The following is a 16,220-nucleotide window of genomic DNA, read 5'->3' on the forward strand; positions in this document are numbered from 1 at the left end:
GCAAAGGGAGTGGAAGACGCAGAAAAAGAATGCTACTTATTAAGAGATGATTGCATAACGGTTCTTCAGATACCTAGTCGCATCTCGTTTCAGTGAAATTTTAAACAATTTGTATGGACTTTATGGAAGTCCACATCAACAAATGCCGAAAATTCGGTAAAGTTTAGCGCATGTATTGCTAATCCAAACACGCTATTTGCATACAGGTTAGCAGGAGAATGACCCACCTTAGTGCCATCAACTTCCCTGACAGACGAAAGTCGTCCAGACCAGCACTTTTGTCGGCGCAATGCTCCAACGCCCAGTCATAGAGAGGATGCTCGGGAGAAAGCGCCAGACTAGGATGGTTGCAAACCGCCAAGAGGTACTTTATGGATCGAAAACCTCCACTGGTCCCCTTTACGTCACACGTAGTGGAGGCAGATTGTTCCAAGGTCAAGTTCAGCGCTTCCTGTCCTTCGAGTGTTTTTGAAAAGGTCTCGTAGAGTTTCGTCTGTTAAAACAGTAGAAAAAAAAAACAAATCAATTCTGCTTATTACCAGCCTTACAGCAATGCCTGGTAGCTCTATCTGAAGCACGTCTGAAGGTCCTACCGAAACGGGTAGCATAGGGATCAGAGAAATTGAAAGAATCTCGAAGCCAGCAGATACTTCTAACGAGGGATGCAGTTATCAATTCAAACTACTTTCTATCCAAGAGACCGTAAGATACTACTGAAGTCAGACGGCAGTGTTATAGGTCCTGAATTGTTAAAAGTTGGATCAAATAAAGTCATTCGGTGTTTGTTTGGCTGAATTCATTTTAAAATACAAACACAAATCATGCAAAATATAAGCCAGTACAAAGGACAGGAACGAAAATTGACAGGCGTCAGCCTAACCTGAAGGGGAGTCATGTTGCAGAGGTAGTCTTGAATGACTTTGGGAGGGAGATCTTGCAGGACCTCCTCTTTGACGCGGCGCAGAACGAAAGGCATCACGATGCGATGCAGCTCCTCCAGCGCCTGCTGGCCTATAACGAAACAACGAAATTGCCTAAGGATGATGAAAAAGTGACTGTCTGTAAGCCACGGTTGATAAAAAGGGGATTGGTGCAATAAGGGGGTATTCCATTTCCTACTCCGAGGCGTTTCCGCTGGGTATGAACGGACCTCCGCGACAGCAGCGTGGAGCTTCCAGCCCTTCTGTACATAACAAAGCTACTTCAAGACTTGGGCATGCCTTGTGCCTCCAGAGATGATTTAGAACGCCACATGGGCGACAGAGATGGTGAACCCGATCTCCGAATGGCACAGAAAGAAGGCATCTGCTGTGGATGACTGAATATGCGAAGATTGATGAAAGGAAAGCTCTATTTCAAGCCACACACGACGCAAATTCATAGACACTTGGGTGATGGAAACAGCACAAAAGGGACCAAAATCCACGGAGCCACGACCTACCGTAATTACATGAAATGGTAAATTCTTTTTGCTCATATTTTCCTGCGTAATGCCGTCACCTTAGAATAACAGTCAGCAAAAGTTCCCCCAATGAAGTTCTTGCAGTTCAATCCCATCGAAAACCACGAGAAGTGACATGATTGTTCTGGTCACAGGTCTTGTCACAGCGGTGAAACACCACTGCACACATCCAGCAATTCATCTCCACTTTCCGAACAGCGTTGCTATATTCGGTGCAGTGGTAATCAAGGTCATTGTCGAAGACGCCGATCCAAATAAGAGGGAAGACACACAACAGAATGGCACTTGCCTCTGTTCCGTGGATAGTATACAAGCCCTTGTCAGTCATGATGGTGGCAGTGAGCCTCTACACATGCCACACCGATACCAATTTTTCAAAGCATCTACACACCAACAATGCGAAGCTACTTTCAACAGTTTCAATTGCCGGGACACCGATTTGGTGTCTGTTGACATTATGTTCCACAAAGTGGAAAAGATAAAAGTGAGAAATTTGATTTAACTAGGTAGCCATCCCTTTGGGGAGGACCGGGGTCACAGGTGATCAAGAATGAACGCAGTTCTTCTGCCACTTTATTTCTCCTTTAACCTTTCCTGTGTTCAAACGACCCCTCGTCTCTAAGCCGCCAGTGCGGTGATAATGACACTCATAATTACCAAGAGATCCGTGCTTTTAAAGTAAACGCTCAGATCTAATGAGGACACTTGGCATTCGGGAGTTAGTGAAGTTGTCTATCGTGTGGCGAAGTGACAAAGAGATCGGTCTTCCTGTAGCAACAATAAACACAGCCCAGTCATCTACCAGCAAGAATATCCGTCATTTCGATAGGTCACGACACACTCAGCGCCACGACACCCATCTGATCTTGATAAACAAGGCAGAGCTGAGTATTGCACAAAGGATTGAAAAATGGTTTCACCAGTGAGGGATAAAATTGTCTAAATCATATAATTATGTACGACAAAGCCTGGGTTGGCGGCAAGCTCATTAACCGCCGCCGACGAAAAGTGAAGCACACCGTTCAATAACGGTTCAGCCACACTGCCTAGGCCTTCCAGCTCTTTTTCTACAGCTGAATGCGGTTCCCGAACACCAGGAGCGAAATCCTTTCATTACCTTAACAATTCCTCACTTGTAGTGAACCACTCTCTTTCAATGAAAATTAAACTCAATTTTTACTCTTCCACAGTCGGTGGGCGAATCGACTGGCCGCTTTTCAATCCAAATTTCTAACCTTAACAAAGACAGATCATTTTGGATTTTGCCGACCTCACCCACAAACCTCGAAGTAAATTTCTGACGTGGCGGGTCACGATGGGGTCATGCCTTATTACCAGGATTGAGGACACTGCTAATCTACATGCATGTTCTTGTTGCCCTATCGACACCATCAAACCGCCTGCGAGGACCCAAGCAGCAGACGCGATTGCTTGATGTGCCTTATGGAGCATTTGCAGTCCAAATAACGCATTTATTTCAAGATTTTGGAAATGCTAGGTTTGCTAGTTCAGTAATCTCTTTTCCTGTCAAATTTCTCCCATGTGAAATTGCCACCGTATGTTAGCGCTTTCTTTGTGGTCCGTTAATATTCTGCCATACAGAGGATATAAATAAGCAGAAGTTGTGACCACCCGTTGCGCTCTGAACTAAGGATGGCAAGAGTCTTTACTATGAAGGATTATTTTGCATTTAATTTGCAACTCCGCCAGTCGGCGGTTAGCACTTTCCATCCTCATTCGTACACATCGCAGCTTCACAACAGCTTTAGAGTTAACTCAGATGCAAAATTCCCGATAAAAGAAAAAAACTGTCGCAACTGATACGAACGAAAAGGCAACCAAATTTACTCTTCCACATTTGTTAGGCTAGAAGTGCCCACCTGCTCGCTGCAGCTGCGCACTGGCCTTCGATTCGCGTGTGGCAAGGAGAGGGCGGGCGAAGCGTGCATTGAAGGCGGCCTCCGAGGGAGCGAGGAAGCCGGGCATGAGGAAATCAAAGATAGACCACAACTCACCCACCCGATTCTGCACCGGCGTGCCTGTCAGGATGAGGCGGTGGCGGGCACGAAGCTTCTTCACTGCGCACGAAATCTTTGTGCAAAGAGAACGTCAACAAAAGTAGTGGCAGTGATGGCTATATAGTGATGATTCATGTCTAGTCGGTAAAATCAATCTCACGATCCGCCTGGTGAATGGGAGAGCGGAAGCAAGGTGGATACAAGGACACTTTTCGTTACATATAAAATCTTCCCGGAGAAAAAACCACAAGAAGAGGCACTATGTCGTACTGCCTGGAAAAAAAACCGAGGACTTCAGTTGTTCCACCGATCATACACCCACGGATGAAAAGTAAGTGCGATAACGCCACATCCGTAGGTAAGCCACACCCAAGCGGTTAAAGCAGTCTCAAAGTCAGCCTAGCTCAAGGATCAAGGCGGATCAGGAGGCCCGACAATTTTGTATTTTCAAACCCACATTAGATCTATGAAATGGCAGCCGTAGTGAGCTGCCTTTCAGCCCTGATTCCTACTGGTAGAAACGCTTCTCAAATGCACCCAATTGGTGTTTTGGAGGGGGAGGGGGAACTTGCACAAGTTTTGCAAATTCACGCTTTAGCTGGCTATGAAATCCGCCTCAGGGAGGTTTAAGTGGAAAGCACGAACATGCAAGATCGAGGTTGGCCGATAACCACCGCCTAAATTCTTCCGAAATTTGTTGGTTTTAAACATTGAGAAAATGGACTGGGAGGCTTTCCCTTATCGCGCAAAAAGGATGTGAAAGAAATTCACACCACCACCATAGACGGGTCCGATTCAAGAAACAAAAAAGCGCCCAGATTATTTCTGAAGAAAGGAGCCAGAATGTTTTTGTGGGCATTCTTCAAAGTACAAAATCTACGAAAAAGAATTTTGCACTTGGAAGTCATCTCCAATGGGTAGGACGCATTCCGCCCAATCACTGACCCAGCATAAAGTGAATGGCGGCACAATTTGGCAAAGGCAACAACAAGCAAACATTCAGTACAACCAACCTTCGATTTGGCATTTTTGATGATGTGCCCCTCATCGAGAATCAAGTACTCCCAAAACGTTTCCCTACAGGGAGACGAGGAGAAGGAAAGCAGGATAAATACGAACAAACTCGTGAGAATGAGAAAGCGGGAAACACACAGAGGTTGAGGACCATCACTCACTGAAAAAATGCGATGTCGCTTCGAATCACTTCATAGGTGGTAATTAGAAGGTTACAGCGGTCCAAAATGCTCTTCTGAAGTCTGAAAGGCGAAAAAGAACTGTAATCTACTCATTGTCGAAACTACTCTTTCATCTTCCAAACAATAAGCCACTCAAGCACCCAATCATCCATCCAATCAAACTATAAACCATCTGCATTATCATCTGCCATTACATTTGTTCAACCACTGATTAACTCTCTCAAGAGCTCAACAGACCGTTTATTCAACCACTGAAATGAAAACTCAAACGACCGCGTATCCGTTCATCCGTTCAGTTGCACCCTAACTCATATATCTTCCACCCATTCCCCAGCCTATCCACCAGTACGATCGTTCATCTAGACAGCTGGACAGTTAGATAATGGGTCATCAGCTCTACAAATTTCTCAAACATTAGAGCAGCAAAAAATATTATGCCCACATCATATCGACTGTCATTCAAAATGCACATGACGTGGAGGTCATTTGATTCACTTACGATTCCGTATGAAGGTTCAACTGTTAATCTCTCCAATTGCTTGTTTGAAAAGTCGCCCATTTATCCAAACCACTGTCTACGCACCGGCCTATTTATTAATCGAACCTTTCACCTGAACATCCATTGATCAAGTCATTCATCCGCTAACCCATTCAATCGTCCATCTCTCCATCGACCATTCTATTCATAACTCCGACCATCCATACACTCACTCACCTGTCAGTAGACCAAACTACTCAACAACTTACCACTCATCACATCCATGAACCTACTTACGCACTGACGTAATGGTTCATTTGGCTAGCTAGCCCACATAAACTGTCCAATGTCACAGAGATGGTATTCTACTGAATCATCTATTGAATGAATCTACTTATTCGTTGATTCGTTCATCCAACAACCCTTCAAATCAGCCATTCACCCAATCATTAGTCCATTCGCGTATGTATTCATCCATAAAACCGCCCGTTCAGCCATCTCTACAATCATTCATCCACAGAATCGTCCATCCATCAGCCTGTCCACCAACAGAGGAGGCAAAAAAGCAACTACGTGGGACGCACGCTGCTCTCTGATCTAGATTGCCCACATAGACGAGGGGTGCGAGCAATCGGGAGTTAGGCACGAAACGTGTCACCTCGGAGTGCCAGTGGGCGCACAGAGTGGCTGGACAGACCACCAACGAGACGCCCCCACCTCTGTCCCTCGTGGCTGACTTGCGACGGCCGTGGGAACGGTCGTGACGACTGCGACCATGGTGAGACACGAGAGCACAGATAGTCTGCAGGGTCTTGCCCAGACCCAAATCATCCGCCAGGATACCATTCAGACCGTATTGTTTGAGGAAGAGCAGCCAATTCACGCCCTCCTGTTAATGAACAAACAAATTAATTCGATTGGTGGATTCTCAGGACAACGTATGATCATTCCGTTATTCAGCTCACAGAAACATACAGAATATAGTGCCATGTAAGGATATTAATGGTAACCTTTGCAATGACCCACGCTTTGACCTCCACACTGGTGACATGGCGCTACATTTAACAGAACACGCTACTTGCCTAAAAAGTGACTAATTTGATCACTGAATATCCCCCAAGGGTCGGCCCATTCTGAGTCCACCACAGACGTACCTGCTGATAGGGTCGCAGCACCGCATGAACATTTTTATCTGGCACGTAGAGTCGAATGTCCTTCGGACGCAGCAGGCATTGAACGAAGTGACGGCCCTTATCCCGCGCAATCCGCAGGCTCAGAGGAAGACCAGGACCGGCTGGATCTGGGGCGGACTCCTTGAGAATGGAAAGTGTCGATACTAACAGGAGTGGATAGTAGTAGCAACGTCTAGGACATACTTGAATATCCGCCGAGGTGCAAAAAAGACCGAAAGCATAGAAACAGGAGCGGGAAAGCTTGGATCCTACTATCTCAACATAAAATGCCGACATATTTCCACTTCCAAAACCGTCAAGAATAATGAGAAATCACCACTTACTTCGAGAGGCAGAAGGACAAGGAGTTTGGTAAAGACATTGGAGGCGAGGAGACGCACATCACTCCGCGTGTCGGCAAAGTGCGGTAGAACGAGGGACGTCAACATTACCACAACATAAGCTAGAAGGGATTGCAGTGGTGTCGGTGTTTGTGCCGATCCGGGAACGGCATTGGAAAGGCCACCAACCTCCCTAAAACCCATGCCGTGAAGATGTGGTGAGAGAGGCCGGTCACAGGGCACCACTTGGAGACTGAGGAGGACTTGATTTTCGGGTCGAGGAGTCAGAATACAATCAATGATGTCTAGTGGTGGAGGTCAAAGAAAGATGGGAGGCACATTCCACTTTCACTTCCACTTCTGCCAGTGGTATCTTCAACAGACCGGCAAATCACCAGAAACTATCGGTATTATGCACTTGCTAAGTAGTACCTTCCTTACCTCACACCTGGGGACTGCAGCGGTAGCAACATGGTGGGATGCCCGACACTCTTACAACCCCGTGAAGAATGAGACTGACCTAAGTGGCACCTCAAAAGATTAGTTGCGACGCATAAGCTCAAAAGACGAAACCATCTTGAATGAATGACCAAATCTATGGCAACTCATAGCAGAAGGACCAAGAGAACTGCTTGACATATTTAACAACCATGTCATATACCAAATGGCAGGTAATAACGAAGAGATATCCAGATGGAATCGGTCAAAGTCACCTGTGAAAGGCTTTTCGCAACAGTGGTGGGGGGAGGGCAGTGAGTGATGACGATCGAGCCTGTCCCTGCACCACAACAAGCTGATAGCAACTTCAACAGATGACTAGACGGCAGATGAATTCTACTTAATCGGAACAAAGGAATGACATTAAAGAGAAACACAGAATACCAACCTCATATTGAATATTTGAGTAACCAGGAACAGTGTTAAAGCAACCAGTCTGGTGGAGTAGTATTAAGGTAAGAAGTTCCTTCACGGTAGAATAGTCACCGGTCCTATGGAGAAATCTCTAATAAGCACACTCGATGCAATATCAATGGACAATATGTCAGATAAACCCCATCAAAACTAGCAGAAATAAACCACCATTGGTGGCTTTGCGTGCCTTCCCGCCGGGATGCGAAGATGATTTCATTTAATTTGTCTGCTGTGTTAACGCAGAAGTATAACCGGAAATGCCAGCGAGAACAACTTCAAAAAGCAAAGTGAGGAGTTTGTGACAGCATCATCCAAGTTAAAAAGGGACTTCCAATTTGACAAGACCTGAAAAAAGGTATGTTGGCATAATTCGCATGACTGTCAGTTTATCCAGTCCAGTCATCGTTAACTAAGATAGCGGATATTAGTGATGGTGTGTCTGTGCACGCTTGGAAGCATGTTGATGAAAATGCAAAACTGGAAACCGTGAATACATACTTGAAGTACAATGCAGCACAACGATAGCACACCCCACTGCAGTTGCACATTTGAATGGTGAAAGTTTCACAACACGGTTAGCCATATGTCATTTGGTGACGCTTCTGACTGACTTTGATCGTTTCCATACCACGCAGAACATCAGCCATTTCGATAAACACGAGGAGAGCAAGCAAAACACCTGACCAGCGCACACAACCAGAAATAAGTGCGCATATGCTGTGGCAGGGAAGCAGGCCAAAATATAGATATACATCGCATTTCTTGAAACTCGTATTTCCAAATTCAAGAGTGATGCTCAGACTCAAACGACGGTGATATGTACCTCTGCATTTGCAACTGAAACAACTAGCTTAATCCCCAATACCTTTCCATGGTCAAATACTAAGACTACTTGCATTGAGACATCTTCACGGATGCACGGGTCTGATAGCAGCTAACATTCACTTCCAACCCTAAACTAGAGACGAGGCACTGTCACCTTACAAACTTAATTGCATCTACTGAAGCCGAAGCAGCCATTAGGAATGAATAAAAGGATACGATAGACAGCTGCCAGAACAGCCACCCTGTCACCATCCGATATGGTGTCAGCAGAGACGATGCAGAGGAGGAGGCTGTTGAGAACCGTGACGGTGAGGGTGAAGTGGGAGGCGGCAAGGACAGCGAGGGTATGAGCTGCCGTGAAGCGAAGGCGTGGCAACAACGACGAATACGACGACGACACAGAGATCACACGAAGACAACACATTGTCAGAGCGACTAGGCCCGTGGTGATAAGTCCTGTTGCTGCGATCGTGGTGGTGTTGGTGGTGGTATTGGTGGAAGGCGACAATGCAACAAAGAGAACTGCTGGTAGGAGATGGAGAGATCGACAAAGCACTTCTACGTCCGAAGCCGCTGTTTCGTGGGTATCTAGAAGAGGTATAGGATGGATGGCTAGTTCAGTAAATGAATTGGTGACTGAGTGATACACAGAGAGGTGGATAGAATAATTTACAAAATAATGTTTCCAGAACGTATGAATGAATAGATGGATGGATGAAAAAATGTGAGGTAAGTGAATCAGGGCGAGGCAGGCGAGTGAATTGATAGATGAGTGGAAAAGAGTGGGTGAATCCAATTAGAATAGATAGGTTGGTGGATGGATCCGCAAGGGGAGGCTGAACGAAATGACGAAAAGATAGATGAGTGTACACAGACAGTAAACATAGGAACAGATATCTCAATAGACAGGTAGGCAGACATCTTCCAGACTTCTAACTAACTTTGTTCGGATAGGGACAGCGCTTGTTGTCGATGCAGAAACTCGATATCCTCCGTGAATCCACCTGCACCGGAGCTTCTACAGCTCCGGCGCAAAATAGCGATGGGTTCGAGCCAAAGAAATTGCCACAGTGTGGGAAGTCTTTGAGACATAATCTCCTCCAAGTTAAATGTCGCGAAGTCTACGTCGGCAGTGAAGGTCTGTAGAAGAGCAACCAGTGTCATTAAACTGCCGCAGCGACGAAGTTGTGATATGGATTGCTTTCTCGTTGCCGCATACACAGCTCCTATTGTACTGACCTGTGAAGATAGGGGTACAACCAATTGTAAGGGGCACATTCTAGCTGATAAATGCAGCGTACAATTGGAAGGGAAGACATACCACAGCAGAGCTACAGCCACCACCACAACCACTATAGTCATCTTTCTCTCCATTTGTGGACATTTTTTCCTCCGCCTGGCTTATCAGCAACGCCGTCAAGTATACGTCCTCCCTTCCACCATCTTCCATTGCCTTGACAACCAGTGCGTCTGAAGGAAAGAATTTGGGAAGCATTCAAACAAAACTGCAACAGATGTCAAGGAAAACTAGTTGCATCCAATGTTTGGCACAGTCCCCTGAATCATGCCATTAGAAGACCAGATATATCTCAGCGTAGCAAGGTGAGCATAATAATGCGGATGGCCATCCAGGAAACAACGAAACGGCAACGAAGGGAAAAGGGAGATCCAGCGCCGATGAACATGCTTTCAAAAGGAGGTTTGCTTGTGGATCAGTGTTCTCACGAATTATGAATGGCAGGGTGGAATATACAGGTCTCAGAACATCGTCTAGTGCTTAGAGCTACTAATCAAAAAGAATGTCTCTGGGATGTAGCTCGCCCGACTTTACACCTAGAAAACTTGCCTACACCCACCACTTGCTTTCAGCACAGTTGAGATAAGGAGCATCTATCGTAGCATCTTAGCTCCAACCTCACAAATGATCCCATTGTACTAAAAAATTGGTAATTGTCAAGGCTAAGAGTAACAGTGAGAGAATACCAAAAACAACGTTCAAAGAGTGCAAGTGCTAGCTAGTTGAATCACATCAACTACTGATGCAAGCCCAAAACTGAAAATATCTTTCCGAGTTAATAAAGAGGCATCAATTTTGGTCCTTAATCCATCGGTTCGACTACTTCGGTAAAAAGTCATCCATTTTGCGCAGAACATGGACGCTAACATTATACTGAATAGGAGGTAAACGCATCAGAATGAGAGCCTTTTCATAAATAATCATTGAATAACTATCAGTAAGGGTTGTAAATGCAAGGTAGAAGAATCGCACTAATGCAATGATCACACTGGCAAATCTAGGGTGTACAGGCAAGCACGTACGTACGCGGATCGACAGGGTGGATAGGAAAACAAAACCACTCATCTGGGTCAGACATGACCTCAGTCCAATCATGATCCACCCGCAAATTAGTCATCCATATGTGCACATAAGCTCTGTTTACTACAAGTATGGACGAACTCCTTCAGCGTCGTCGTCACGCGGCGTACAGGGTGCACACATTCCAAACAATCTGCATCAGTGCTGGAAGCTTCGGGAGTATACAACAACTACCCTACTGTTGCCACCACACCAACCTCTTGCCAATTTAGCACCAAAAAGGAAGCCACTATAATTTCGAAACAACAGTCTGCCAGACTATAACGTTTGTAGCGTCAATGGTTAAAAAGAGGCATCGGCATACAACAAAACTCATCCCTTTTAGCGTCAAACTACAGGTGTCATCGATGTACACAAAAAGCTAACTGAACTTTTCAACTCAATTAATGGAATTTGACCAGATCGTAACCTCGTGTAACAGTCAACTCACCCCACTCAGCAAATTCATCCGGCAGTATGTATTTGGTCAAGTTCTGCGTCACCTTGGCCAAGGCCTTTGAAGTTGCCAACGTCGGCGTAGAAGACCTCGGACTGGACACCTGTTGGCAAAACTCACTCCAAAGGAGGCGAGCAAGGTTCCATGCTGCAAGGCGTTGAAGACGCAAGTTCTCACTGGGCTGCGGCAAGTCAAAGTCATTCAGAGGTTGTCCGACGGTGATATTGGCAGTGGTCCCACGAATCGTATCCATAAAAGGACGTATGAGAGGAGTCAGACGGCCGGGTGTGACCCAACCAAAGTTCACTAGAGCCGACGACAAGGAGAGTTCCACCCTGGAAAGGAAGGAAGACAAGAAGTAAGCGATCTCTCACCATACCAACCTGTAATTGGGTGGTGTTATTACTTGTAAGTTATGAAAAGGAGGCAACGGTGACGGAAAATGGCATTTGCCACTTCTAAGGCAGGCAAATAAACTAACTTTTTTACCAGTAAGCCTAAGGAGATTCTTTGCTAATTGATGCGACCACTATTACAATCTTCTACGCATGTCTGCGACAAGTCTTATCTCAAGATATAAACGACATACTCCAAGAGATCGCTAGTGCCACCTCACTTGTATTTTCGACCTGTTTATTCTGCTTCATACGATTATGCGATTGTCTGATACCAGCAAGATGAAGTGATAATCGCCTTAACCCTTGAGGAAGCATTATAAGAGGCACAAGGAGGGTTGGAACGAGACAGTACTCCTGCCCTCAACCGGAGAAACAGGAAACAGGTGGATTGATAGCTCAATGGGTAGATGGCATGATGGGCGAAGTGTGGATGAGTGGATTCAGGAATGCATGTATGAGTGATTGGGCTAACTGAATGAATCCGCTGTGGAGGATTCGCAAATGAACAGAGGAGTGCAACTGGAGGCAACCAATGATGTTGTTGTCGATAGATTTGACGACAGATGAGTGACAAATTGAAAAATGTATGGATTGATGGATCATGAGTGGATTAACCAATGTGAGGGTGTCTTGCAACCAGAGAAGAATTGAGACTCACCGCGAACTCCAGAAAAGCTGTAAAGCAAGGCACCGACTGACAGAGAGTTGTGCCTTTTGCAGTGCACGTTGCAGCTCCTCAAACTCCAACTTCGTCAGTTTAACCATGTTGGCGTCGGCGGAGGTGGAAGCAGGACTATACACGGGCAATTCAGCGCCAACTCGCTGTAACAGTGTTTGGCACTCCACCAAATTCATGACGCTTCCACCGCTATAGAATGAGAGATAGCATTCAGTCTCACCGATGTCATGAATCTCCTTTTACTTGACAACAAAATTACACCCTCCATTAAATACACAAGACAGAAGAACTTGTGATGGCTTATATCGTGTGGCAAATTATGCTTTTCTTTCCAAAAAGCATTGCTCAAACGAAGTTGAAAGTCTTCCTGCTATGATTCGAGTTCATCACACCAACCCCATTCGTGTCTTGTGCACAAAGTTTCGATGAGTTTCATCTATACCGTTGCGAAGTACGGAAAATAGGGACGCCGAGGGAAGCATCCAATAGGTGATATTAAGAGGCCCATCACCTAAGCTACCAATTACAGTCTTCTTGGGGTCTCAGCCTTCTTACATTCCCGAGTTTTATGATAAAGCACTCCCAGACTCTTTCGAAAAAGTGTCTTCAGTGCCCAAATAGCAAAGTATTTTCGGTTAATGATTACCACCAAAGGCTTCAAACTTATCTAGCAAGATCGAAAAACCCTTAAAGAACTTTGTTGGAATTTCGTGTGAACCAATGCGAGTCAGCTTGTTGTGTCAGACGTCAGATCTCAGAATTAGAATTCGGTGGTCTACATTCAAACGTCTTCAGATACAGGATCTGGGGAACTACTGAGGAGAGGTGTACATGACCAAAAATTATGATGACTACATCTTCTGACCCAAACCCCTGAAATCGCTAATGTATATGTAGCAGAGTTAAAAATAAGGTTGTTGACTTGTTAATACCCTCGATTAAAAACATAAAGACCATCATGAATAAGGACCACGTTAGGGACTATGATGAACCCAGTTTTCCGAAGCTACGTGCATTATACCTACATTTGAAAACGGGAAGAATTCGGTAACAGTATCAAGTTAACATTCCATGCGACCGCTAAAACGGTGTCAAAAATTCACTCCCATATCAAATACCGAAGTTCAGTCAAAACACGAGTCTGATAAGTTTAAGTGCAAACACAAGGTAGAACGTTCGAATTGACTAGACTCGTAGGCATAAGCAGAAGCATTGCAGATGAGAGTATCTACTTCCAGAAGGGACTGAAGCACAGCATTGCGGTAGTCCATCTTTGGGAATGCTTTAATGCGGTAAAATGCAAAACAAATAGAAGTACTCACGCTTTTGGAGATTCCGTATTAATTGGTAGTCTTGTAGTCTCACAAAGAGCCCTCAGTCGATGACAATCTTCGTGCATTGTCTTGAAGACGCCTGCAAAAGAAGTGCAGTAAAGGTTGTCATTTTGACGTAGACAGTTGGAAGGAGAAAGACGAAACAAATACTACTATCAAGTAATAGTAGAATTACGTATTTACAGAGGGACCTGCTGAGATTTGATCAGGCTTTCGAGGGCACTCATAATGATTGGCCGCTTTTGGTCAATAAAATGGACTCTCTTCAGCTATACCTCTTCTCTATCTATCCACCTCTCCCTATATCTGTCTTGAGTTGTCTAGACCTTGGAATTTTCCACAATTGCTAAGTGGTTATTTTTTTCTGTCGGAAGTTGCTTATTTATCCTAAAAGCTTCATAGTTGACGTGGACAGACAAGTGGATTTACATATGGATAGATAATTGCTTTAAGTGGTGGAATTGAAATATCAAAATGCGACTGGAAAACGGAAGTGGACAGAATAAGCGAAATGGAGGAACCAGACAAAGTAGAGGTAGGTGGAAAGTGGACCGGTAGAGGTCAACACAAACGCCTAAATGGGGAATTGATGGATGAATTGATGCTGCTCGAAGCTCACTTGTTGATGGACGCATCAACAAATACAGCCAAATCATATGTGTTACCATAATGACTCTCAAAGTAATAGTCGGCTAAATAGGGGTAGGTGAACCACAAGACTACATACTAATGGGCAGATAATACCCAGTTATATATTTTGAAAATGGCCAGTCATAAATGGGTTGACAAAAATAGACCAACGCTTCAAGCCCCAACTGTGTAATAATAATCTGTTTGGATCCGGCTATTCCAAATGAAGTGGACGAAACAAACAAATATGCGAATAACTGCAGCCTAACGAGCAAACGTGAAGCCATTGGGAGGGGGATGGGGTGAGAGATGGACAAGAAAATAAATGGATGGGGGAATGCAAACGAGGTATAAACAAATAAACAGAGGAAAGGACGGGGAAATGGATGTTCAAGTGAACAAACAGCTGACTGAACTAACAGATTGGAGGTTGGAAATATGGACGGATAAATAGATGAATGAATGGGTAAACAAAGAAAGGGAATGAATGACTGAGAAGCTGAATGTGCTGAACATGGAGTGAATGAAAGGATAGATGGATAACAAGAAATAATGCAGTTATAAGAGACTAGATGGGCGAAAAGGTGGACTATTTGAGGGATGAAAAATAGGCTGCCCAGAGGAGGTACTAAGTGGGTGGGTAGATAAATAGCAGGATGAGTGAACGGGTTAATTTAAACCCTTTGCATATGGACGGACAGATAGATGAGCAAACAAGCAAAGGGAAGGTCAGACGGGAAGACAACCTCACCTAGTATCTCCTCGTAGTAGACCACATTCGTGAGACAGCTATTCAACCGACTCGGCAACTCGCTATTGGCACCACCGCCGATGGTAGCAGTGGCGCTAGAGATGGCGGCAGGAGGCCATGCGGCGAGCAGGAGACTGCCAATAAAGCGCTGCATGCCCAGACGGTCCCGCAAATGCGTGCCGCCCACTACGTGTTCTAACAGGTAGCTGCCTATGGACATCTCCCCACAGGGGATACCGCTGTCTCCGGCCCCACCTCCTTCCGTCGAAGCAGAGTCCGTCGTACCAGTGGTGGGGGGAGGTGCTACGATCGTGGGAAGCCTGCTTTCACACAACCGGCTGCTTAGACTCGCCAGCAGTCTGGAAAAATTGGAAATGAGTGCTTTGAGGATATATTCGAAGCCCATTCACAAAAAGGAGATGCAAAAGCTTTTTCAAGCTCCTAAAATACATACCTAAGGAGAGGGACATTTCATTGACAGGAAAGCCGACAAACAGGAAAACGGTATATCCAAATGAAATTTCTCTTTGCTCATCTACGCTCAAAGAGGAAGGCATTTAGGATACGGTGGCAGACGCCAGTCCATCCACCTGATAACCACATAAATTCGAGGAAGACGATTGAATAAGTAGACCAGTTTTGGGAACTGATAAAATTCAGGAAGGGTGGGTGAACATCTGCCCACATTTCCTCGAGTCTTCAATCGACTCCGAGATTTGCACAATAAACTCACTAAGAGGGGACCTGGAGGACTACCGGATATCAAAGATGTAATTTATCGGATCCACATATCTAGAAAATATCAGCTCGAAATCTAACACCGTTGCGCTCATATCCTGCGATACGAACAACTTCACGAAATGCCTGCTCCGATCACTTTACTTTGAACAGGGAATCGTCGGTATGCTTTTGTCGTCCAAAAAATTTGACTTTGCATAATAAACCACAACTTCTTGGGTAAAAAAGCGCACACTGATAGCTAGAAAGCTGATGCGCTGGCCTACTTTGACCTTGCAAAAAGTACACATTATCAAAAAGAAGTATACATTTCATGCAAGATGCATGCAGCCAATAACCAACAGCGTGGAATCCTCTGTCAGCTTCTTTTCTATAAAAAATGCCAGATTTACACGCAATGTTGTCGATTAAAATGATTAGAAAAGTAATCCGTCAAGGACAGCGAGCAGTAGTGTCTAACGTAATGTGACCGA

General features: G+C 45.0%; 1 protein-coding gene across 1 annotated transcript in view; it reads right to left on the bottom strand. All coding sequences in view use genetic code 11, as the record gives it.

Moving 5' to 3' along the window:
* EGR_06900 (TATA-binding protein-associated factor) overlaps nucleotides 1-16,220 on the bottom strand; it is a gene marked incomplete at both ends in the record, with an annotated part of 46,165 nt that overhangs the window by 3,993 nt on the left and 25,952 nt on the right. The window contains 15 exons of the mRNA XM_024496149.1: nucleotides 228-493; nucleotides 881-1,011; nucleotides 3,343-3,553; nucleotides 4,494-4,557; nucleotides 4,656-4,736; nucleotides 5,739-6,043; nucleotides 6,309-6,467; nucleotides 6,671-6,972; nucleotides 8,621-8,992; nucleotides 9,346-9,643; nucleotides 9,726-9,874; nucleotides 11,212-11,552; nucleotides 12,274-12,483; nucleotides 13,617-13,707; nucleotides 15,010-15,368. Of these exons, the coding sequence (XP_024349461.1) occupies nucleotides 228-493; nucleotides 881-1,011; nucleotides 3,343-3,553; nucleotides 4,494-4,557; nucleotides 4,656-4,736; nucleotides 5,739-6,043; nucleotides 6,309-6,467; nucleotides 6,671-6,972; nucleotides 8,621-8,992; nucleotides 9,346-9,643; nucleotides 9,726-9,874; nucleotides 11,212-11,552; nucleotides 12,274-12,483; nucleotides 13,617-13,707; nucleotides 15,010-15,368 (3,339 nt within the window). The remainder of the gene's footprint in view (nucleotides 1-227; nucleotides 494-880; nucleotides 1,012-3,342; nucleotides 3,554-4,493; nucleotides 4,558-4,655; nucleotides 4,737-5,738; nucleotides 6,044-6,308; nucleotides 6,468-6,670; nucleotides 6,973-8,620; nucleotides 8,993-9,345; nucleotides 9,644-9,725; nucleotides 9,875-11,211; nucleotides 11,553-12,273; nucleotides 12,484-13,616; nucleotides 13,708-15,009; nucleotides 15,369-16,220) is intronic.

The sequence above is a fragment of the Echinococcus granulosus genome, assembly GCF_000524195.1.
Source record: "Echinococcus granulosus chromosome Unknown EG_S00065, whole genome shotgun sequence".
NCBI lineage: Eukaryota > Metazoa > Platyhelminthes > Cestoda > Cyclophyllidea > Taeniidae > Echinococcus > Echinococcus granulosus.